Source organism: Cricetulus griseus, assembly GCF_003668045.3.
Source record: "Cricetulus griseus strain 17A/GY chromosome 1 unlocalized genomic scaffold, alternate assembly CriGri-PICRH-1.0 chr1_0, whole genome shotgun sequence".
Lineage (NCBI taxonomy): Eukaryota > Metazoa > Chordata > Mammalia > Rodentia > Cricetidae > Cricetulus > Cricetulus griseus.
This window is the reverse complement of record NW_023276806.1, coordinates 52,868,811-52,895,663: the sequence shown is the minus strand read 5'-3', so window position 1 is coordinate 52,895,663 and position 26,853 is coordinate 52,868,811. Positions and strand designations below refer to the sequence as shown.

General features: G+C 37.5%; 1 protein-coding gene across 3 annotated transcripts in view; it reads right to left on the bottom strand.

Moving 5' to 3' along the window:
- The window catches only part of Magi3 (membrane associated guanylate kinase, WW and PDZ domain containing 3), a 203,992-nt gene that overhangs the window by 38,793 nt on the left and 138,346 nt on the right, over positions 1-26,853 (bottom strand). For all 3 annotated transcript variants that reach the window (XM_027393847.2, XM_027393848.2, XM_027393846.2), the window contains exons 7-12: positions 16,550-16,607; positions 11,302-11,396; positions 8,674-8,862; positions 5,622-6,227; positions 3,935-3,966; positions 586-742 (exon numbers count right to left, since the gene is read on the bottom strand). In XM_027393847.2, coding sequence (XP_027249648.1) covers positions 586-742; positions 3,935-3,966; positions 5,622-6,227; positions 8,674-8,862; positions 11,302-11,396; positions 16,550-16,607 — 1,137 coding nt within the window. The remainder of the gene's footprint in view (positions 1-585; positions 743-3,934; positions 3,967-5,621; positions 6,228-8,673; positions 8,863-11,301; positions 11,397-16,549; positions 16,608-26,853) is intronic.

Sequence of the window (26,853 nt, the reverse complement as noted above, 5' to 3'; positions counted from 1 at the left end):
TGTGTTGTTCTCTTCCCTTGGCTTTCCTTGCCAACCACAGCCACACTGCACTATAGAACACAGGCCAAGGAAGCCAACATGTAAGTGCTTTTCCATTTGTCTTCTTTGTAACATCTCATCCTTAAAGCTTAGGTTTTCTTCCCATATGAAGCATTACCTGATATTTCCTACTATACATGCTGAAGAATTGATTATTTCCTACTCAGCATCCCAATTTATCCAGTTCATGTTTTTATCACTGTTCCTGCTAGGTTATATGTACTGATTTTATTCCCCAACCTCTGAGTCATGGGTCCAGCACACTCCTACTGTACCACTACACTTACACTACATGTACTTATCTGGTCACATATTCCTCTGCTCCATTTAATTTAATTTGCCTAACAGCGAATCTGGTAGACAGCTTATACTTAATTTTGAAAAAAAAAGTAATGAATATTGAATGTACACACAAAAAAAGCTCAGAATCACATTAAAATGGGAAAGAATAGTTTCTTAATATGTAAAGGATGGGAGAGTTCCAATTTAAAAATAATTCAAATTGATTTTGTTACATGCTCCCCTGAAATATTCCCAATTACTTACGTTTATCTTCATATAAAGTCTTAGATTTCAGGTAGACCTCAGAAGGATCCAATTTTGGGGATCCTGACCTGATAATGCTGGGAGGAAAAGGCATAGGCTGGGGAATAGGCTCATTTATGGCCTCCAAACTTCCTGAATTTTCCTTTGCATCAGTTTTCTAAAGTGAAAAAAAAAAGGATCTTACTTAGTACTTTGAAAATAAGATGGTTATTTCATAAGGCTGTGCTGTGAACTGGAAATGTTAACTAAGTAGAGTTGTAAAGGTGGTGAAAGTCACAGAAGATTGATTGTATGTCCATGAGTTCACTCACACAGCCATGTCTATCTGGTTAAAATGTATTTAGTGTACATTATTTAGAGTCATTTGTATAATGATTTATATAATGTATAATTATTTATATAGTGATTCAACTAAAGGGATTCAGTCTTATGTTTAAGCATTCCTTTTTGTTTTTTTGTTTTTGCTTGTTTTGTTTTTTTTTTTTCTGTTTTTGAGATAGGGTGTCTATATGTAGCCTTAGCTGTCCTAAAACTCACTCTGGAGACCAGGCTGGCTTTGAACTCACAGAGATTCGCCTGCCTCTGCCTCCCAAGTGCTGGGATTAATGGCATGTGCCACCACCACCACATTGTTTCCCTTTCCTTCACCACCAAGACACAAATTGACTAGGAGATGAAGATAAGTAAATAGACAGCAACAACACTTTTAAAGAAAGTGAGAAGAAAACTCTCTCATTCACTAAATTTAATTTGCAGTGAAGATGTTTAAGATAACACTCTTTCTGAGAAACCCCTCCTGTTCCAGATGGTATGGCAAAACCTCTGCTGGAGAATGACAATTCATCTACGAAAGCACCCGTGCTGGGCAGTCAGTCACAAAAGGGAAAACAAAATACAAATATAACTTTCCTAAAGTAGTCAGGCAAAATTATTTCCTTATTTTACTTATTACTATTATTACTACCATCTGATGTGTGAATGAGGGTGTTCAGATAGAGGTCAGAAGAGAACTTTCAGGAGTCAGTTCTCTCCTTCCTCTGTAGATTCTGGGACCTAACTCAGGTTGTCAGGCTGGCAGAGCAAGAACCTTTAACCATTGAGCCATCTCACTGGCTCCAAAGTGATTTCTTTCTTTCTTTCTTTTTCTCCATTTTTTAAATTTAAATTAGAAACAAGATTGTTTTACATGTCAATCCCAGTTCCTTCTCCCTCCCTTGGTCCCGGCCCGCAACACCCTACCTATCCCATACCCTTTCTGTTCCCCAGGGAGGGCGAGGCCTTCCATAGGGAGTCTTCAGAGTCTGCCATATCCTTTGGGATAGAGCCTAGGCCCTCCCCCTTGTGTCTAGGCTCAGGGAGTATCCCTCTATGTGGAATGGGCTCCCTAAGTCCATTCCTATGCTATGGATAAGTACTGATCTCCTACAAGAGGCCCCACAGATTTCCGAGGCCTCCTCACTGACACCCACATTCATGAGGTCTGGATACATACATGGTCTCCTGGAGAAGGGGAAAGGGACAAGATCTCCTGAGCAAACTGGGAGCATGGGGGAGGGGAGAGGGAGCTAGGAGAATGAGAAGGGGAGAAGAAGAGGGGTGAGGAGGTCATGAGGGAGCAGGGAAGTTGAGTTGGGGGAAGAATAGAGGAGAGCAAGATAAGAGATACCATAATAGAGGGAACCATTATAGGTTTAAAGAAAAATCAGGCACTAGGGAAATTTCTGGAGATCTATAAGGATGACACCAAATAACAATCTAAGCAACAGAAGAGAGGCTACCTTAAATGCCCTCCCCTGATAATGAGACTGATGACTAACTTATATGCTATCCTAGAGCCTTCATCGAGCAGTTGATGGAAGTAGAAGCAGACACACACAGCTAAACACTGAACTGAACTGGAATCCAGTTGCAGAAAAGGAGGAGTGATGAGCAAAGGGGTCAAGACCACTCTGGTTAAACCCACAGAAACAGCTGACCTGAACAAGGGAGAACTCTTGGTCCCCAGACTGATAGCTGGGAAACCAAAGTGATTTCTTTAATAACAATTTTAAATAAAGAGTTTGAGATCAGCTTTGTTATTCTGAAGTTTTGTTGAGAGGAAGATTCACAGGCATATGTATACAATAATTAACACTGCCTAGGATGCAGGGGCAGCAGTACTGAGAGGTGAATCATTTCCAAGTGCCACAGAGGACCTCTCACTGATCTAGACCCAGTGAGATGGGAGGAAGGTGACAGAGCCAATCTTCCCTTCCCCTACATCCTCTAGGATTCTGTCAGCATCACTATAGGTCAGCAGAACCTTCCACCATCAATACAGCATTAGATCATCATGGTTGCAAGGGAACCCATTATGAAATGGATATAGAACTAAAAATGACTGAGACGGGAAGGGGAGAAATATAGAAAAATACAGTGCAATCTTAACTGATTGGACAAAAAACGAACTTCTGTTCACATGGGAACTAATGGTAGAGAAAGCCCATTAAAAAAAGCAGATTCTAAATGACCCCCTTCTTCCCACACCCTGATCCACTCAGCAGCATCTTCGTAGACTTGGTGTGCTGGAAGGAATTAATTTTTCATACAATGTGGCCTTTCCTTTAGAAACCTATGACTTTTCATAGAAAACACCTCTCTATTCCAAATTGGCCAAACCATTAACTAAGCTGAGATTTTAAATATAATTGTCTTTATAACCATGTAAGTACCCACAAATGTATGTTATGTCTGGTACAGTTTCTTTCACAACAACAGCACTTAACAACACCATTTTAATACCTATTTTCTCCATATAGATTTTTAAATAGCTTTCTCAGTTTTACAAAGAAATACTAAAGAAGACACTGTTTCAGATCTAAGTCTTATCATTTGATGTAAGATTTAGCTCAGAAAGCAACCATTTGAAAAGTTTTGCTTAGTCTTAAATGTGAGATGATTTAAATCTGGGTAGTTACAGTCTCCATGAAATTATGATCAGCTACTGTGTCTTCTCCTTGGGCACCAGCAAGGAGATGTATTAATAGCTTGCCATCTGTCCTAACATTTAGCTACTTCTTACCTGGCTCCTCTGGAAAGAACTAAAAGGATGTTTACACAGGTTCTTCAGTGGCCCACTTGGTAATCTGGGCCTCTAGTGTTCTCCAGCAGCAAACCTTGACCAACCAAGCATAGACCTCATGGGAGTTTTCTACCAACTCCTTGGAGTTTCTGATCTAAGCCTAGAGCGACATGCCTTTCTTTGACTTCTCACAGCCAATCTCATAGCAAGAAGCTGTTCTTCCTGATGGGAATGAGGCACCTCTTTCAGGGTATGGGGAAAGTAGTAAAGGATCACCATAGTACTTACCATTTTGGCAGTTTTAGTTGGTGAACGAGGACCTAAAATTTAAAAAGAACCAAAATTTAAAAGCAGAGGAAACACTCATAGACCATAAATAATAATGTCTATAATAAAACTTCAAATTTTAGTAGGCTAATAATAAACTCTATCTGGTATCAGCTATGTCTCAGGCATTAAACATCAATTATCTTGAACACTGCAACATTCCTGAGGTGTAAATGCTAGTATCATTTAATAGTTAAGGTTCCTTAAATCACAAAAAACAGTAAGCAGAGTGGAGCAAACTGCTATCAACCCACCAAATACCAAACCTTGGTCTCTGTCATATTTGTTAGAAAACACTTACGTATTCACAAGATATTTCTTTTAAAGATATATTTGCATTTATTTGTGTGTATTTGTGCGTGTGTGTGTGTGTGTGTGTGTGTGTGTGTGTGTGTGTGTGTGTGTACACTAGCTTGCTATCTGTTTTAATATTTAGCTACTTCTTACCTGGCTCCTCTGAAATAAACTAAAAGGATGTTTGCAAAGGTTTTTAAATTGTCTACTTTATGACATGGAAGATAGGACTGTTGGTAATGTGTACACATGGTGGCCAGAAGAGGGCATTGGATGCCCTCCTCTACCTATGCCTCCTATACACTCCACTTATTCCTCTGAGGCAGAGGCAGGGATTCTGTCTGAACCAAGGGCTCACATTTCCTTGGGTAGGCTGGAAGTCTCCAGCTACTTCTGAGCTGAGGTGACAGGCATGCAAGGGCTGCCAGGCTTGTTATATGGATGCTGGCATCTGAACTCTTTGCCAGCCCCATCACTAAGATTGTTTTTTACCTGACTCTGAGTATACTGTACTATATCACCTGGAAAAGATAACAAAATAGGTAAAGGAAATGAAAAATTCTCCAAAGAAGCAAAGTGTGCCTCAAATATAAAAATTAAAAGTCAGGGAGATAAGGAAGAAAGTTGAAACACTAGTCATACATTGGTATGGACTTAAGAAAGCCTATTGAAATGCAGCTTTGTAGTTCATTCTTAGAATTAAATTTATAATATCTAGGAGTGGTTCGTGTTAGTTAATGACTTTGGAAAGTGAAATTTCCATTTTTTCACATAATCACTGTGAGATTTAATCAACATTTACAGGCAGATCGTAGAGCTTAAGATAAAGGACAGGTTAACACTTCGCTGTTCTACTTATACATAGAAATGTTAGCATTTCAAATCTCTGGTGTGGTGCAGAATTCACAAAGCGCCACTGACTAAAAAAGTCAATTTCTATTATTGTTATTAACCGAGAAAATGAAATTAAGAGAAATTATCTTATTTGATGTAGCATAGCACCATGACTTTTTCTAATAATTAAAATTGTAAACTGTATTTTAAAAAGACTATTGCAGGAAAGACATTATATTCATAAGGGAACATTTATAACCAACATAGAGTTAAAAAAAAGATGCTGCTGCTGAAACAAGCAGTCAGAGCCACAAGAAAAGTGCACACACACACACACACACACACACACACACACACACACACACACACGCAAAAAAAAAAAAGAAAAAAGAAAAAAAAAAAAGAAAACTGCACACTAACTGCCAGGGAAATATTCGAGTAAAAGACCTGCCCTGGAAGGGAGGGCAACGATCAAATATAAATGCTTGGAATGAAGAGTCATCCTTGTGCTGTTACTCACCTCCTCTTAAGATAAGCAACGGCACATCTGCACCTACTGGGAACTGCTTTAGTACTTCTACCACTTGGAGATGTGTTAAATTCTGCACATTTTGGTGGTAAATTTCTTTGATGATATCCCCTTTTTGAAGGCCTTGACACCACTGGCTATCCAATATCATTTTCACCTTCTGTCCAGTTGGGCTATCAGCAATTGCAAACCCAAAGCCTTTGGGGCCTTTAATCAGAGGGATAGTCACTAGTTCAGGCTGGGAGCTGCCTGATGATGCCAGGGATGCTCTCTGTTCACTTGAATCTGACGGACCATTGAGACGGTCACTGGCCAAGATTTGGCTTGGTTTTCCATTTTGATCCAAAGCCATTGCTCCTGGTTTAAAATCCTGAGTATTCATGCATGTCTCTCCTTTTGTTAATGATTGTCCATTGATGACAGGGGTAGCAGCAACAATGTCCACAACAGGATCTTCACTGTCATCAGGAAGTGGATAACCACGGCATAAAGTAAGGTTGACATACTGGTTGACTGGTACCAACTGAAACATCTGGACAACATCTGCATGGGTGTGACCAAGGACACAGTTGCCATTGATGTCTACAATAACATCACCTGATAAAATATAATATAATCATGTTAAAATATTAAAACCACCAAATAAGTTAATAGTTTTGCTGGGGGAAAGACAAAAACAAAATCAGAAACTAAATTTGAATTCTGAAGCTCGCTAATTGTTTATAAATGTTGAAAGAGATTTCTAATACATCTATTTATTCTTCTGACTTTGCTATAAAAATATATAAAAATGTCTGCATTTTTAAGATTTATTTTTAATATTTTCATTATTTGTTGTTGTGTATGTCATGTATGTACAGGTACCAACAGAAGACAGGGTTCCCTGGAGCTGGAAACACTGGTAGCATAAGCTACAATTGGGGTTCTCTGAAAGAGCACCAAGTGCTTTTTTTTAAACTACTGAGACATCTCCTAAATGTCAAATTACTAATTATCTTAACATCAAAGAGTTATAATCTCAAATTCAACCCTTTGATGTAAAATCCCTCCAAGTTTTATTGCAATTGTTATGTACTTTCTGAGCCATTACTAAGTGGCTATTCAAAACTCAATTCAGTGTGGTAGGTGTTTAGCACACACAAAAGAAAATAACTCCATTGGCTACTTGTACAAACAAGCTATTCATAAATGTCTCTTAAATCTATCCTAAGGGATCTTTTCTGTAGTTTACTATGAGTCTGATTTCAAATAGAGAAAGCAGCAGCAACAACAAAATCATGATAACCAATGAGTATATTTTTAAGATACTGAAAGGTGAGATGAATTAATTCTTGTAAGATTTAATTTTCTCCTTCTCTTTTATAATATTATGCTAACTTTGTAGAAATTATTCTACAGAATTTCCACAGTTGACAATTCTTTACAACAAAATTTCATTATCTCATCTATTTATTTTCATTTCATTTAATTATTTAAAAGCTTACTGACAAATAAAGGTATTTTAATTTGTTGTGCTAAGACTTCAAAAAACAGGATGCATGGTGTTGAAAATGTCACACAGACACAGATGCAGGCAAAACACCCATATACATAAAATAGTTTTTTAAAAAAATAGTTTAACAAAGTTTTAACTTTTTACCTCCAAGTGAGAGTTCCTAAAAAGTTCCAAAAGTCTTTATGCAAATTAGCTAACAGTTTTAGGTAAATGAGAAACTGATTATGAAACCATGGATATCTATCTATGTATCTATCTATGTATCTATGTGTCTGTCTGTCTATCTATCTATCTATCTACCTACCTACCTACCTACCTACCTACCTACCTACCTATGCTATATGCTTTTATGAACAAATGGTGAAAAGGTTAAAACTGAAAATTAAAAAGGAAGCTTTTATATTAACATTAAGATCTTTAGAATTCATTAATTTTAAAAATAAAAGTTAAATGTAACTAAATTTTTTAGGCTTTCTTTTTTAAAGTTTCTATCGATTCATTGAAAGGTATATGAGATATTCTATAACTTAATTAAAAGTACCTTGATATTTGTCATGAGAAAGTATAGTAACAATTGACTCATCCAAGTGTAGGTTCACATTACAACAGCATGTGAAATAATAGACAATTTAAAAAATCTAGCAAACTCTGCAATAAGGAACCCCAGTGGAACACTAAACTCTTTGGAAAAGAGTGTGTGATTCACCACAATATTCAGGAATTTGTCTTGAACCTCTTCCAAGGTCTTCAGAAGCAAACCATGTCAGCCATATGAAAGTATCTAACAATTGCCAATTAAAGACTAGGAAAATTAAATAAGACAGCCTAACTTTATGTAGCTTTATAAAATAGTGATGTTTGTATCTATAATATTTAACACAGTACTTAAATTTTACTAACTACAAGTAAGGCCGAGGAAGGGGAAAAGTTGGTTAAAATTAAGAATTTTTTTGTTATCACTAAAAACATTTCAATGGACTATTTTTCAAAAGAGATGATAAATAGATGTTAGGAAGCTATAAAAGTATGGCTCAGTGGCTAAGAGGACTGGATGCTCTTCCAGAGGACCAAGATTTGATTCCTAGTAACCACACATCTGTAACTTCGCTTTCAGGGGATCTAATGCCTCTTTGGGTACCAGGCACTTACATAGTACATATACATACAAGCAGGCAAAACACCTATATACCAATAAAAATTTTTAAAGTACTCTATTATCAAACAATCAAATGATCTTCTGAGATGACTATCAAATATTAAGTTTCATACAGAGTATTATCTAAAAATTATATAGAACCAAACATTAAAAAAATATTGTTTATTAGTTTCTTATTATTAGAACAGCCAGCCTTCAAAGTAGCAATTATTTATTTAGGGGACAAACTATTTTAATATAGGAATATCAAGTTTCAATTACATAGTCTATTCTCTTCATACATACATACACACACACACACACACACACACACACACACACACACACACCCCTCTGCTATAATTTTTGTTAGTGTGCCACAACTCTTCCAGTAATTCTGAAAACCTTGTTACCTGGTGCAATTTTCCCGTCCTGAGCTGCAGGCCCATCTTTTAGCACATTTTTCACTTGTAGGAATTCATCAGGCCTATCTCCACCAATAATGGTAAAACCAAATCCCATTGTACTCTTTTTCAGTGATGCTCGAACAAGGACACCTTTAAGTTGAGACGGATCCCGAGTAAAGTGAGATCTTTCCACATCTAGGTCAAAATAAGAAGTCAGGTTTGAAAACAAAATAATTATATTGAATAAACTGTTTACAGTCAGTTAATCTTCAATATATTTGTATAACTTAAGTTAAAAAAACTATAAAAAATCCTTAAGGAATAGGAAATCTCTGAAACTCTGAAGGTATAGAACAGTTAGAATTTAAGTTGAAAAATTAAATCCTTGTTGTGGGGGAAGGAAGTGCACTTGTGAATAATATTTTTATAGGATTTCTTGACATCTTCAGAAAAAGTAAAAAAAAAAAAACACTTTCTCTCTGTAGTTTTTCCCCTTACCCATACTACACTACAGTAGCCTCCCTCTATTCAGTTTTTGCTTTTTGTAGTTTCAGTCATTTACAGTCAGATGAATTCCAAAAATATTAAATGGAAATAAACTATACATTTCAAATTGTATACTGTTCTGAGATGTGTGGTGAAATCTTGTGCCACCCTGGCCCATTTTATCCGGTACACAAATCATTCTTTCATTCAGGTATCTGTGCTGTATGCACTACCACTTACAGTTGTTCATTCTTTCATTTGGGTATCTGTGCTGTATGTACTTACAGTTGTTGAGTAGCCATTTGGTTTTCAGATCAACACTTGAGTTTTCACACTACCTATATCCAAGCAATTCTTGTTTTACTTAAAAAAAAAAAAAAAAGCCCAAGGCTCAAGAGTAGTAACAGTGGTGATTTTGACATACCAAAGAGAAATTGTAAAGAGTTCCCATTAAGTTAAAAGGTTAGAGAGATGGCTCAGTATTTACCAGAACTTGATGCTCTTGAAAAGGACCTGGGTTTGGTCCCTAGCACCCACATGGTGGCTCACAATGTCTGTAACTCTAGTTCTGAAGGACCTAATACACTCTGCTGACCTTTGTGTGCACAGACATACATGCAGACAAAACATCCACACACATAAAATAAAAAATATTTTTAAAGGGATAAATTTATCAAGTATGTATCTATAGGAAAAAGCTGATACATGGTTTAATGCTATACACCACTTTAGGCATCTACTAGTGGTCTTGAAATATATTCTCATCAGATAAAAGGTGATTTTATACCATTTATAATGATTAAATCATTTATAAAGAATATCATTTATTGATTACCTCATAGCAAATACTACTATAAGCACTTTGTATTTATTTACATACACATTTAATCTAACAGTACCTTCCTCTTGAGATAGTTTCAATGTCTTGAGAACCCTTCAACAGGACGATATCTCCAGAGGATGGTATTATTATTATTATTACTTCATAGATGAGAAAACAGGCATCGAGACTTTAGGGAACTTAATAAAGTTACATAGTAAGATTTAAGCCTTTTAGCCATCACATTTATCCACTATTTTAAATGACATTTCTCACCACATATTAAATGACCATTACCTACCACACTATGAATTCTTGGGGGTAAGAATGGACTTAATTGCAAACATTTTTGAATACCTAGTGACTAGTGAAGCATAGAGCATATGAAGAGTGCTCAAAAAATTTCTGTTAAACTGAAAGTTTGCTAAACTACATGCAAAGCTTAAGGAATAAACATAAATTTTTGAAGAGCTAGAAGAACTATTTTTCTCACAGATAACAGAAGTGGGTTATACTGTATTCTGCAATATAAGCAGAGAACTTGGTTGTAACAACACATGGAAGAAAGGAAGAAACATAACAACCAAGAAAGGGAGCATAACAACCAAGAACTTCCGGAGCAGCTTTTCAAAAAATTAAGAAGTATGATTAAGTGCATTAAAACTTCATGTAACTTGCTGGGGTATTGGTGGCGCACGCCTTTAATCCCAGCACTCAGGAGGCAGAGGCAAGCGGATCTCCGTGAGTTCGAGGCCAGCCTGGTCTTCAGAGAAAGTGTCAGGATAGGCTCCAAAGCTACACAGAGAAACCCTGTCTCGAAAAACCAAAAGCCAAAACCAAAATAACTTCATGTAACTTAAAATGTCTTCTGAGCGATTCTCTATGAGCAATACCTACTATCAGCAAGATCCATGACAGCCAATGGTATTGGGAGATACTCTGGAAAATTTACTGAGTACTGATTAATAATAGTGAAGAACCTTGAAGATTAAATCTATGTATGTGACTTATGTAGTTAATTCAGAAGCTATAATGAACTAAATAGCTAATACTGAGTCAGGCTTCAAAAATAAAGAAACAACTTAATCTTTAATACCCAAACTCAAATTCATACAATTTCATATTTTTATTTAATCATGATAAACATCTCAGAAGTCTCACAATGTTCACATGATTTTGTTCAAAAAAAGATTATCCATATCTTTTACAGAGGTAAAACTTTCTCTGTTGAGTTTCAAAGATTAAGCAATAAAAAGTTCAAATTCACTTTCATTAGCTCACCATGCATATTTCTCATTTTATTAGAATGACCAAATAAGAAGTTCTACCTGGTTTTGCAGAATGAATTTCAGCCTGTCCTATCTGCTTTTTCCTTTTGGCTTCCTCCACTGGATTTTCAAACTGAGTTTTCTGGTTGAGGTGACTGTAAAATATAGAGAAATGTGCAGCTCAAGTTTAGATGAAAGAGTTCTACTTATTTTCTTCAATAAAACATTGTGCTATTCCATCACAAAGGTTAAGGAGTATATATCTTTAGGAAATGGAGCATAGAAAGGCTGAAAGAGATAGTGGGAGGCCCAGAGGATGACTAGAGGTCAAAGGTGCTGAAGCTTACACTAGTACTTCTCCACAAACACACTAAGGAGACCAAACAACAGTTTACAAAACTGCAGTAGAATTTCTCTTCCTGCAGCATTCAGAAGAACTGGTAACTGGTCAGCTAGTTTTTTTTTTTTTTTAAGGTAATTAACAGCAGAAGAATCTGTAAATTTCTCTAAAACAAATCAAGCCACTCTTGAAAAATATCAGAGTGTAAAGCTTCTAGAACAGTGGTTCTCAACCTCTCTAATGTTACAACACTTTAATATAGTTAATCTTGTAGTGATCCCCAACCATAAAATTATGTTCTTTGAGACTTCATGACTGTAATTTTGGCTGTAATTTTGGCACTTTTGTGAATTGTGCTATAAACATCTGGTATGTAGGATATCTGGTATGTGACCCCTGTAGAAAGTGTTTGAAGTTCAGGTTGAGAACCACTGTTCTAGAATCTTATCCCAGCATCTTACTTTTTTACTAATTTTGTTACAGAACAACTCTGTTTTTATACTTCAGTGTCTTCACAATTACACAATAAATGTAACATAATTTAGCGGGCTCCTGTGACTGAGTACATTCACAACTGACTCTTGGAAAGTTTAGAACTCTGAAGGAAAGCAGGAAAATGAAGGGAGCCTTGGAGGCAGTTGATGACCCAATAGTCCTCATTATTTTACGAGCTTCTGTGTGTTACACAGGACAGTAGCACTGAGATGCTGGCAAGCCACTATATTTAAGAATGTAGTTGTGGCAAAAGAATAAAAACCAAAAATGATGTTTAAAATCATGATGAGATATAACTCAGAGACCATGTGATCATATTCTACCATGTCTCAGTGCAAAGATATTTTCAGTCAAATGTTTTCCACTAAAAATCTGCTCCAACAGAAATGAAATTATTGAACACCAAAAATTAAACATCAAACCATGAGAATTTCAGGCTATGATTATCTTTATGTAAGTCAATTAATCATACAATCTATATATAAACAGGGAAGCAAATAATGTTTCCTTGGCTACCTGTGCTATTAATTGTGAAGGTAAACAAAGGATAAACACAAACAATAAAACAAGCAACTATTATAGCAAGGGATGTTAGCTTTCTTTGTCCTTTGGGCTTCTAGAGTGTCTTTTAAAAAACATTTATTTTTATTTTATTTGTCTGGTGTGTGCCATGTGTGTGCTGATGCCCTTGGAAGTCAGATGAGAATACTGGATCCCGTGGAGCTAAAGTTACAGGCATTTATGAGCCACTGGGGTCCTCGGGAAGAGTAACACATGTTCTTGACTGATGAGCCATCTCTCCAGCTCACCTTAGTGGGTCTTAACTTTCAACATATGAAAATAAAACTCTTAGCATTCTTAAAAAAAAAAAACTAAAGATTAGCACTTATAAAGAATCCTGTTTAAAGAAGAACTCTGGCTGCCTTTTATATCATCAACTAGAATGACTCATTTAGTCATAATGGCTTTAGAATAAAAAAAGTAGTGATTTGTATTTCTATCCTTCATGATGTGTGCAAGAAGAGAATAGAGACACACAAATGAATTACATTCCTTTTTGAAAGTTCTTAGATAAAAAAATATAATTTTAGTGGAGTAATCAATTGCATCTGCAACATTAGACTATATTAAATGCCACCCTCCATATAAAACAAATCAGTGAAAATACTCTTCACTTTGATATTTTTAACTTTCTTTTATTTATTGTTTGTCTTTCACATCACACATCTCAATTCCATTCATTTCCCCATCCCTTTGTATCTGCCCTCTAACCTTGCAATCCCTCACACCCTCAGGGCTGGCTCACCCTCTTCCCTTTCTACAGAGTCAACTCCACTGTGCTGCCCAGGTGAAGCACAGGGCCTGTTCTGAGTGCTGTTGCTGGTGAAGGGTTGTTCACTTTGTTGTTTATAAGCACATATTAAAAAGAATAGATTTATTTGTCTAAACATGGAGTAAGGACACCCTCTAAGTAAAGAACATCATAAGTATGAGAGGAGACTATTACAGATCAGCAGAAAAGTTCAGAAAGGTGGCCAGATAAGCATGATTAAATACCTAACAAATAACTTGCAATGTCATCTGCATTATAATTTTAATACCTAGATTTAGAAATTGCATCTCAACAAATTCATGAAGAATATAAGATAGGAAACCAGATACATCTTTTGATTGTTGTCTAAGTGTATTACAATTTTTAATGCAGTACAACTAGGACAATATGAAAGTATTTCTTGGCTACTAAGATGGCTCAGTTGGCAAAGATACTTGCCACTGATCCCTAGGACTGACATGGAAGGAAACAATGGGTTCCCATGAGCTGTCCTCTAACCTTTTAAGCATGCTGTGACATACTCCTCCCCCCATTTTAAAAATTAAGTATTTTTATAGAGGGCCTGACATTACATTTTAGAACAATTTTTTAAAAGATCCATTTCAGAATCTCATTTTTTAAAAATAAATATAATAACAAAAAACCCTGAAAAACTGCCACTGCATTTAGTGTTACTATGGCAAGATTCCTGACAAAACTAATCATGGTGCCATCTGGTCTGACAAACTAAGAGAGCCAAAGAGTAGCCATTCAAGTAACAACTCTTCACCTCACCAGTAAATTCACTGCAGACTACTACAGTTGAAACTCAGACCCAGTTAATCTGGGACTCAAGCCACATTCTTGTAATGTGCATATTGAGTACAGTCTGTTCTTCTTAATCTAGTAAATTATCTTCTATAAACAAGTTTGTTCTGAGACGACTGAATACAATCACGGTGTTGCTGTTACTTCTAACTCAGGTATTTCACACACCTCTGTGACAACATGGAGTGGTCACTTTAGGACTTTCGCTAAAGCTGCTTCAGTATTGTATCCTTGCTTCAGAGGAACCAGATCATTCTGCTAAAGATTTTATAACAGGCAAATGACTTTCACCTCTTGATCCTGTATTCAAATTTACTTGAAACGGGTAATAATGAAAATCATTATCTTAGAAATGCACAGCAGTGTCACTGCCAAATAATATTTGATTCAAGTCTAATTTAAATAGGCTATAGTACAAGGGGAAGAAAAAAAAATCACACAAACCCCTTTCATTTGGCCTCCAAATTTGCCTTTGAGTTGAAAAAAAAAAAAAAAAAACCAACAACAAAAACACATTGTTTCTTCCTTCAACTACTCATGCCTTAGGGAAAATAAAAATATCAAAAGAGCTGATGAGTACTTTGCATATAACATCATTATCAGCAATATATTAAATAACACAATAGAAATAAAATTAGTAAAGCTTTTCAAATGAAGTAAAACATTGGAAATGGCAAGTTATACACCTACACTTGATCTGAGTTGCTTCCTTAGGACACACACTTGCCTTTAAGGAGTCACTTCAAGCATCTCTCTAATCACAGAGATGTAGTAACAACCTACACATTAAAGACCATAGTGGGGGTCAAAGATACTTATTTTAGGGATAAGTACCAAGAAATGTCATTGATTTAAAACAACTACTATTGAAAATTATTCATAAAATTAGAAGTTTTTTTTTTTTTTTTTAGGCAAGGTTTCTCTGTGTAATAGTCGTGGCTGTCCTGGAACTTGCTTTGTAGACCTGGCTGGCCTCAAACTCACAGAGATCCACTAGGATTAAAAGTGTGTGCCTCACCGGCGTTGGTGGTGCACACCTTTAATCCCAGCACTCAGGAGACAGAGGTAGGCAGATCTCTGTGAGTTCGAGGCCAGCCTGGTCTCTAGAGCGAGTGCCAGGATAGGCTCCAAAGCTACACAGAGAAACCCTGTCTCGAAAAACAAACAAACAAACAAACAAAAATGTGTGCCTCTGCCACTCAGCAAAATTAGAGTATTTTTTAAACTCGCTATTTTTCCTGGTAGTAATATCATATTGCTTTTGCAAATAAGGCACCTAATGTCAGCTTTTATTCTTGTATCCTAATTACCTGCTGAGATACACTTGGCTAATGAAAAAGCCACTCAAACTCAAACTGTGTTTGTTCTCTGAAAAATGAGCCATCCGCTTTCTAACTCTCAAGCATTAATTAGTTCAGTAAGTAAGTTCATTCACTGATTAATTCTTTTCTTTATAGAGCTCCTTATGGCTGGGAGAAAACAGAGGACCCTCACTCTTCTAAATTTTCAGATAACATTGTGATTTCTGACATAAATTTTCCTGGCAGCAACACCTAAGATTAAAATCCTCTCTGTGGCATCCAGAAAGTAACTCTAGTAGCCTGAACAATGTAGCAATCTGATAAAGGGAAAGAAAGCTCAGAAGTGAAGGTGACCACTAACAGCACCTGTGTGGTGTTTCCATTTGTCATATACAGTTCTTATGTGTTTATACAACTGCATTAGGAAAAAACCTTCCACTACTTGAAAGAACACTATACTTTCTAAACCTCTTTATAAGAGAACACATCTTTAATCATATACCTCAAAATTTTGGATTAAGGCGTTTTGGAAGAACACACTGGTAGTGATGGAAGAGACCACAGAAGTTCAGTCACCCAGAATTCATGTACTATCTTCCTCTTTAAAGAATGCAGTAGCAAGGATAGCCTCTCTAACCACTAGTCCTCCATATTATTTTTCTACTTCCTTTACTATCTTCTTCTTACTCTTCCTTGCTCTATCTTCCTTTCTCTTCTTTCCTTGAGATGGGTTTTTCTATATTGCTAGGTTCATCTTGAACCCCTGAACTCAAGTAATCTCCTTCCTCACCCTCTGAAGTCCTGGGAATAGGCACACGCCACCACTCTGGCCTCCTCTCTTATGTTCTATATTGAGAAATCTCAATCTAACTTCTAGAAAGCTCAAAGTCAGTGCAGAAAGTGCTCCTTCCTCTAGTTAAAATAACCAGAAAAATCAGGTGCCAAAAACATAAGGTGCCAAATTTAGTATTCCCTTGAGCTGTAGGAAAAAGAAAACATCTGGGAAACTACTGACTCAAATAACAAACTTACTCAACATAGTATGTTCCATACTGAGGATCCTCAATTTTCTCCCAGCCATAAGGAAGCTCTGTAAATAAAGAAAAGAATTAATCAGTGAGTGAATTTACTTATTAAATTAATGCTTGAGAGTTAGAAAGCTGAGGGTTCATTTCTTGGAGAACAAAATAGATTTTGTTTGAGTGGCTTCTTCATTAGCCAAGTGTATCAAATACTAGAACAAAAGCTCATCTTTGCTGTGTGTGGTGGTGCAAGCCTTTAGTTCTAGCACTCAAGAGACAGAGTCAGGGAGATTTCTGTATGTTTGAGGCCAGCCTGGTCTACATAGTAAGTTCTAGACCAGCTGAGGCTATCTAATAGAACCCTGTCTTAAAACACACACACACACACACACACACACACACACACACACAGAGAGAGAGAGAGAGAGAGAGAGAGAGAGAGAGAGACAGAGACAGAGAGACAGAGAGACAGAGAGACAGAGAGAGAGAGAAACCAATTAAAGAGAAGCCAACTCACAAAAACTAACATTAAAGGATGCAAAAATACTCAATAAAATACTGGCAAATCAAATTCAAGAACACATCAGAGAAATCATCCACCATAATCAAGTAGGCTTCATCCCAGGGATGCAAGGATGGTTCAACATATGAAAATCCATCAATGCAATCCACCATATAAACAGACTGAGGAAAAAAAAACAAAAAAAACAAAAACACATGATCATCTCACTAGATGCCAAAAAAGCCTTTGACAAAATTCAACATCCCTTCATGATAAAGGTCCTGGAGAAATCAGGGATAACAGGAACATACCTCAACATAATAAAAGCAATATACAGCAAGCCAACAGCCAACATCAAATTATTAATGGAGAGAAACTCAATGCAATTCCTCTAAAATCAGGTACAAGACAAGGCTATCCACTCTCTCCATACCTCTTCAATATTGTCCTTGAAGTTCTAGCTAGAGCAATAAGACAACAAAAGGAGATCAAGGGAATACAAATCGGAAAGGAAGAAGTCAAACTCTCACTATTTGCAGATGATATGATAGTCTACATAAGTGACCCGAAAAACTCTACCAGGGAACTCCTACAGCTGATAAACACCTTCAGCAAAGTGGCAGGATACAAGATTAACTCAAAAAAATCTGTAGCCCTACTATATACGGATGACACATTGGTGGAGAAAGAAATCAGAGAAGCATCACCTTTACAATTGCCACAAACAACATAAAATACCTTGGGGTAACACTAACCAAAAAAGTGAAAGACCTGTACCGTAAGAATTTTGAGTCTCTAAAGAAAGAAATTAAAGATACCAGAAAATGGAAAGATTTCCCATGTTCTTGGATAGGTAGGATCAACATAGTAAAAATGGCAATCTTGCCTAAAGCAATCTACAGATTCAATGCAATCCCCATCAAAATCCCAACACAATTCTTCACAGACCTTGAAAGAACAATTCTCAACTTTATATGGAGAAACAAAACAACCCTGTACAATAAAGGAACTTCTGGAGGCACCACCATCCCTGACTTCAAGCTCTATTATAGAGCTATAGTCCTGAAAACAGCTTGGTACTGGCACAAAAATAGACTGGTAGACCAATGGAATAGAGTTGAAACCCTGATATTAACCCACATACCTATGAACACCTGATTTTTGACAATCTAAATTTATACAATGGAATAAAGAGAACATCTTTAACAAATGGTGCTGGCATAACTGAATGCAGGCATGTAGAAGACTGCAGATAGATCCAAGTCAATCGCCATGCACAAAACTTAAGTCAAAATGGATCAAAGACCTCAACATAAATCTAGCCCCACTGAACCTGTTAGAAGACAAAGTGGGAAATACCCTTGAATTAATGGGTACAGGAGACGGCTTCCTGAACATTACACCAGTAGCATAGACACTGAGATCAATAATTGACAAATGGGACCTCCTGAAACTGAGAAGCTTCTGTAAGGCAAAGGACACAGTCAGCAAGACAAAACAGCAGCCCACAGACTGGGAAAAGATATTCACCAACCCCACATCTGACAGAGAGCTGATCTCCAAAATATACAAAGAACTCAAGAAGCTAGTCTCCAAAACACCAAACAATCCAATTAAAAAGTGGGGTACAGAACTAAATAGACAATTCTCAATAGAGGATTCTAAAATGGCTGGAAGACACATGAGAAAGTGTTCAACATCCTTAGTCATCAGGGAAATGCAAATCAAAACAACTTTGAGATACCATCTTACTCCTGTCAGAATGGCCAAAATCAAAAGCACCAATGACAGTTTATGCTGGAAAGGATGTGGAGAAAGGGGAACATTTCTTCACTGTTGGTGGGAGTGCCAACTTGTAGGGCCACTTTGGAAATCAGTATGGCGACTCCTCAAGAAAGTGGGAATCAGTCTACCACAAGATCCAGCAATTCCACTCTTAGGCATATACCCAAAAGAAGCACATTCATGCAACAATGACATCTGTTCAACCATGTTCATAGCAGCATTGTTTGTAATAGCTAGAACCTGGAAGCAACCTAGATGCCCCTCAACTGAAGAATGGATAGAGAAAATGTGGTACATTTATATAATGGAGTACTACACAGCAGAAAAAAGCAATAGAATCTTGAAATTTGCAGGAAAATGGATGGAACCATTCTGAGTGAGGTAACCCAATCTCAAAAAGACAAACATGGTATGTATTCACTCATATGTGGATTTGAGACATAGAGTAATGGATTACCAGCCTACAATCCACACTGCCAGAGAAGCTAGTAAACAAGGAGGACCCTAAGAGAGACATACATGGTCCCCTGGAGAAGGGGAAAGAGTCAAGATCTCCTGAGAAAATTGGGAGCACCAGAAAAGGTGGGGAGGGAGCTAGGAGAATGAGAAGGGGAGAAGAGGAGGGATGCAGAAAGGTTGAGTCAGGGGAAGAATAGAAGATAACAAGAATGGAGATACCATAGTAGAGGGAGATATTTTAGGTTTACAGAGAAATCAGGCACTAGGAAAATGTCTGGAGACCTACAAAGATGACACCAGCTAACAATCTAAGCAACAGAAGAGAGGCTACCTTAAATGTCCTCCCCTGATAATGAGATTAATGACTTATATGCCACCTGATAGCCCTCATCCAGCAGCTGGTGGAAGTTGAAGCAGACACCCACAACTAATCACTGAACTGAACTGGAATCCAGATGCAGAGAAGGATGAGTGAAGAGCAAAGGGGTCCAGACCAGGCTGGTGAAACCCACAGAAATAGCTGACCTGAACATCGGGGAACTCTTGTTCCCCAGACTGATAGCTGGGATACCAGCATGGGACTGATCCAGACTCCAGGATCATGGGTTTCATTGAGGAGACCTCGGAAATCTATGGGACCTCCTGTAGTAGTTCAGTCCTTATCCCTAGCATAGGTGTGGACTTAGGGAGCCCATTCCACATAGAGGAATACTCCCTGAGCCAAGACACACGGGGGTGGGCCTAGGTCCTATCCCAAAGGATATGATAGACTCTGATGATACCTTATGGAGGGCCTCACCATCCAGGGGAAGCAGAAGGGATATGTGATAGGTAGGGTTTTAGTTGGGGGCAGGGAGATGGTAGGGAAGGATGGGAGGGAGAGGGAACTGGGATTGTCATGTAAAACAATCTTGTTTCTAATTTAAATAAAAAATCTGCAAAAAAATAAAATAAAAAAAACTAACATTAAAGTAAAAAATATTATCTGAACACAAGACATAAAATTAGTAGCTATTAGGGGGCTGGAGAGATGGGTGAGAAGAAGTATGCTGCTCTTGTAGAGAACCTGTGTAGGGGAAGCTGTAGCCATGCCTACTTAGGGGCTGGCTACAGGTGTGCCTGACCACGCCCTCAGTGAGGGCGTGGTCAGGGGGACGTAGGGTGACTGCGTTTTCGCTTGTGGGCTTGCATACAGACTGATGCCACGCCGGCTGGCTAGGTCGCTCTGTAAGTAAGGCTTTTCCCTATTAAATACCCTTATATTTCTACCTGACTCCGTATTGGTAATTTCCCACTATAGACCTGATTTCCATTTTCAGTACCCACGTCAGGCTCACCACTGCCTGTAACTCTAGTTCCACAGAATCCAATGCCTCTGGCCCCCTTGAGTATTTCCACACATATGATCACACCTATACACATAGACACATAGAAATACAGAGTAAAATAAAAACACATGTTATTGTAATAAAACACTGGTTATACTTTTTTTCAAGATGTTTGATAAAGTTGATGTGAAACACATGTTCCCATAAGTGCAATCTAAGCAGTAGCAGCTTATACATTTTCTACTTTTATATATCATCACTTAATATACTCTGACCCACTTCTCAAAGAAGAACCTAGCCTTGGACTTCTGCGATTTCAAGTGTGCGATCCAGATCTGTTTAAAAGTTAAGGAAGGACCTACTTTTCCTTATATTGACTTCAGCTGAGCATCTGAAAGAACCAACTTAATTACCAGTGCCTTGTGTAATCTGTGTCTTTGTAATCTTCTTTGGTAACAAACATTTTACATAGCATTGGCATGTATTATTAATTAATTAATTAATTAATAATTAATTCCAAGTGCCTGGTTAATAAAATATGAGAAAAGCTGAAGTCACATTCAAATTTCTGGTAGTTTGGAAAAAACAAAACAAGACCTGACCTTTCCAACATAAACTTCCTCTGCCAAAATCCTCTTCTTTCCCTTTTTGTCTTCCTTAAATGTTCAGGTTCTTGAAGAACCATTTTAATAGGTATGTATGGATTAAACTGGCAAGAATGTTTCTAACTAGTAGTTGTAGTGCTTTCAATTATATATAGGAACTGAGCAAGAAGAAATTTTGTTTTTCATTTTTTGAGACAGGGTCTCATTATGTAACCAGGCTGGCCTTGAACTCCGGAGATCCACCTGATTCTGCTTCCTGAGTACTGGATTATAGGCTTATGACACCAAGCCCAGACAAGATATAATTAAAAAACAAAATCTATAGCTGTGCATTAGGATATTTGATCCCTTTATTTTCTTTTTTAAAATTCTATTATGTACATGGGTGTTTTTCCTGCATGTATGCCTGATACTTGTGAAGGCCAGAAGTAGTTGTTAGATCCCCATGAAGTTGGGTTACTGATAGTTATGAGTCACCATGGGTTCTGGCAATTGATTTAGGTCCTCTGAAACTGCAGCCAGTGCTATCTATTTATCTATTTTATGTGCATTGGTGTTTTGCTTTCATGTATATTTGTGTGAGGCAGACCTCCTGGAAATGGAGTGACAAACTGTTGAGAAAGCAAGGAAACCAAGCACTGCTGAGTAGGGATGATTTTTATAACTGTAGCTCGATTTATGTTCTGTCTTTGGAGAGAGCTGAAGAAATGAAGACAAATCATAACACTCTTTATAAAGGATGCATTAATACTTAAGAAGGATACAAGATAAGCATAAATGTATTGCAGCATGAACTTGAAGTTGACTTTCTATTTTAGCACTTAAAGCAATTAGCCTTCCTTAGAAGAACAAATGTGGCAATCTGTCTTCTCAGTTACTGTACATAATTTTAAGTTATTACCACTTATAGCACTAACAGTCTCTGTATGATAGATTAATACAGATGAAGAAGTGGTTTGTTATTTCCCCTTTAAAATGAAGGTGGTAACAGATTAAAATGCCTAGTGACTGAACACACTTTCTAGTGGATCCTTTTGGCTATTTCCTTTTTCTTTTCTTTTTTTCTTCCTTTTCTTCCTTTTTATTAAAAATTACCTTATTTTTAATAGAATTAAAAATTAAAATATTTTAGTAAAAATTATTAAGAACACAATGCAGTTCTTGATTAGACAGAAAAACAGAAGAGAAACAGCAAGATGAAGACAGGGATGTGAAGAGAAATACCATCAACTCTGAGAATACCTACTAGAAAAGCAAACATGTAGAGATGTTTCAGTGGTCAAAAAGACCAATCAGAGACAACTAAGTCATTCTAGACAGATCAAAGAATACTGAGGTATTAAGAATGCCTCCCGATAGTCCAAGCTTCACAATTGTCTCCCATATATGTAGGGTCGAATTCAGTCCCCTGGAGTCTCTCCATAGTTGTAGATCTAGAGTCCATGAGTTTATACAAGGTTGGTTCATCTGTCTCTGTAGATTTCTCCATTATGATCTTGAACTCCCTTGCTCATATGTTCCCTCCTCCCTCCTTTCTCCTGAATTCTCAGAGCTAAGCCTGGTTCTTGGTTGTGGATCTTTGCATCTGGTTCCATCAATTACTGGACGAGGGCTCTATGATAATAGTTGGGGTATTCATCAATCTGACTGCATGGGTAGGCCAGTCAGGCATCTTCTCTACTATTGCTAGAAGTCTTAGTTGGGATCCTTGTGGATTCTTGGGAGTTACCCTAGCATCAGGTTTCCCCCTAAGCCCATAGTGGCTCTCTCTATTAAGATACCTTTTTCATTGCTATTCCACTGCATCCCTCCCCACCTAGGCCATCCCATTCCTTCCTGTTCTCATCCCCTCTCCCTTCCCCCTTGCTACCCCACACCCGGCCCCAGTTTGCTCTGTAGATATCATCTAATTTATCTTCCTGGGAGATTCATCTTAGGGTCCACCTTGTTACCTAGATTCTCTGGAGCTGTAGACTTTAGTCTGGTTATCCTTTGCTTTACATCTAATATCCACTTATGAGTGAATACATACTGTGTTACCTCACTTAGGATTTTTTCTGGTTCCATCCATTTGCCTGAAAATTTCATGAGGTCATCATTTCATTTTTTTTAACTGTTCAGTAGTACTCCACTGCATAAATGTACCACATTTTCCTTATCCATTCTTTGGTTGAGGGGCACCTAGGTTGTTTCCATGTTCTGGCTATTATGAATAATGCTGGTATCAGAAGGGCCCCTGTCAGTAGGACCATGATACAAGCTTGGTACATGAGCTAGCTTATTTGGAGCCCATTCCTTAGGGTGAGATGTCATGCTCAGAGGTAGTAGGATCATGATATAATCCTGATACATGAACTAGCTCTTTGGAGGCCATTCCCTATGGTGGGATGCCATGCTCAGTATTAATGCATGGGAGAGGGGCTGGGCCCTGCCCTAACCTATTGCACCAGACTATGTTGACTCCTCATGGGAGCCGGTACCCATGAGGAAGAGTGGACAGGGGTGGGATAGGACGGTGGGAGGGAAAACTGTGGTTGGAATGTAAAATGAAATAAAAAAATAAAAAATGGGAAAAAATGCCTTGCCAGCACCATTGTGGAAGACAACATCTAGACAACTCATTGAACATGGAGATATTGAAGGGGTCCCTACATAAATCCTTCACCCCTACATTCCAGAGTCTTTTGTACAGAAAGGTACTCAGCATGCTACCAAAAGAGAAATGTGAACACCAAGCCGGCCACAAACCAGGGTAAAAACAAAGACTGCTGGTCTAAAAAAAGAAAACAAGAATGTAGTGATTAAAAAGACTCCTAAAGTGTGCTCATAGATCAATGTCTTGTTCAGCCTTCATCAGAGATGAAGCAGATGGAAACAAATACAGAGACCCACAGCCAGACATTGCGCAGAGAGTAAGAGACCTTGGAATGCTCAGCTCTAAATAGGATGTCTCAATCAAATCCCTTACGTCAGAGCTCAGAGAACCCTGCAGAAGAGGAGGTGAAAGAGTGTAAGAGCCAAAGGAGATGAAGGAGATCAAGGAAACAAGGCCCTCTAAACCAACATGAGCAATGCTCCCATGAACTCAGAGAGACTGAAAGAAGCAGCATGCATGGGGCCTGCATGCATCTGGACCAGGTCCTCTGCATTTATGTATATGTAAATAATGGCTTCCAGTTTAGTGTTTTTATGTGATTCCCGAGTGGGTGAACAAGTGGGTCTCTGGATCTTGTGCCTTCTCTTGGACTCTTTTCCCTCTGTTGGTCTGGCTTGTCCAACTATAATGTGATAGTTTTTGTTTTATCTTATTGTATTTTATTTTATTAATTTAAAATATGAATGAATGAATCAAAAACTAGACATTAGGATAAAGATTAACAACTGAACTATTATTATACCTGCTGGGAGAGGAAAAATTAGCTTTCTCTAATGGAGTGACACTGGGTATATCAACCACTCCAGGGCAGGCCTCAAGTTTAGAAGTAGTTAACCGATATAAAATGGACTGTGTTTTTGTTTGTTTGTGGGGAAAGTACTTATAGTTTTGTAGGTAGGGAGGAGGGGAGAATCTGGGACTAGGGAAAGGGGAAGAATATGATAAAAAATATCCTTATATATTTATGCTTAAAATATTATAAGCATATGAAAAGGAAAAGAAATAAACACAAGATGTATTTTATACTTAGACCTAATTGGTATGTCTTTATGGTACATTTTTACTTAATATTTCCTTTGCTAAATAAAATAAAATGTAGACCCAAAGATACCTGGCCTTTTCAGTAATTACAGATAATTTGGTAGAACAGAGGAAACATTGTATGCAAAGTCTCATAAGTGCCAATTGCAACAATCCCAGACTGTCATATTACAGAATTTGATTTTTCCTTCTATGTGGTACATGTGATGTTTGTGCATGGTACATATGAGTATGGAGAGCAAAGGAGAACATTAGGTGTCTTCCTCTAGAGCCCTCCACTTTATTTTTCAATTGCATTTATTTGTGTGTGTGCACACATGCCAAGGAATATGTGTGATGGTCAAAGGACAACTTGCAGGAATTGGTTCTATCCTTCCACTATGTGGGCTGCAGGGATTGAATACAGGTGATCAGGCTTGGTGTCCTTTACCTGCTAAGCCATCTCTTTGGCCTTCTACATTAATTTTTGAGACAAGGTCTCTCACTGAACATGAAGTTCACCATTTTAAGTAGCCTGGCTAGCTAGTGAGCACCCAGGAGGCCACTTATCTGTTACCTACAAGAAGGGTGACAGGATACGTGGCTATGCCTGTCTTTTATATGGATGTTGGAATTTACACTCAGGTCCTCTTTATTGCATAGCAAGCATTCTTAACCACTTAGCCATCACCCCAGCCTCCTGATATTTATTTTGGTAAGAGTGATTAAGCAGGATTGTGACATGATTAAATTCATATTGGTAAAAGATTATGGACCATCAGTAACAGGAAGAAACAGAATGGAGTGACGAGTGATGTAACAGCAGACAAATAAGAAAACCACTAATAAACTAAGTAATAAATTATGAAGGTTGGAACTATAGCATTGGTAGTAGGAGTGAGGAGAATGGACAGGTAACAGAAATAAGGAACTCGGAATGATAGGATCAATGACTACTATAGACATCAGGGAAGAGAAGAGTGGGAGAGGAGGACAAGGTGATTCCTCAGTTTCTGGTTCTGGTATAAAAATGGTAAATGTATAATAACTTTACTTGTTGCTGTGACAAAATACCTAGCAAAAGCAACTTGCTGAAAGAAGAATTAGTTTTGGCTGGTGATTTAAGGGTAAAAGGCCATCATGGTGGGGAAGAAACGGCTGTGAAGCAGCTGGTCAAGTTGCTGCCATAGTCAGGAATCAGTGAGCTCAGCTCACTTTCTCCTTTTTATTCAGTCTGGGATTTCTATCCAATTGATGATGCTATTCATATTCTGGGGGACTCTTCCCTCTCCAGCTAAACTTTTCTAGAAACATTCTCACAGAAGTACTCAAGTAAAATCCATCCAATTTGTAATAATCTTTGACAACAAAGATTAACTACTACAACATATTATCAAGTACTTGTTAATAATTAGTATGCAAAAATGGTTGTAGGAACTAAAAATACAAAAATAAGATTTAGAGAAACTTAGAAGAAGCATTAAAAATGTCTTAATACTGTGTCTAGCACAAGTAGACATTTAAGGAATGGTTAAGTTTTTAAAGGTTGTAATGCTAGAACTTAGTACTTAACTGCAACAAAAAGGAAACAATGAAGGGAAAGCTTAGAATAACCAGTTTTTGACTTACACAACAGAGAGGATTATCAGTTGTTAAAGGCAAGAAGGAAAGGTATTCCATCTATGTGGTCTGAAAACATCCTGATAAAGGGAGGTATCTACAAAACTTCTGACAATATAAACCTAGATTCAACAGATAAATACAGGAGGATAATCATTTGGCAGTCATCATGGGAACAGCTATGGTAGTGGATAAACTGTGAACAGAGAATGTGAAAATAAACAGAAGCTTAGAAACACTAATATAGACAATACAGTCTTTGGGAAGAGGTCAAAGACAGAAGGCATGACTAATACTAACAAAGTTGTGTAAAGCTATGAGGAAGAACTGTCAAGAATC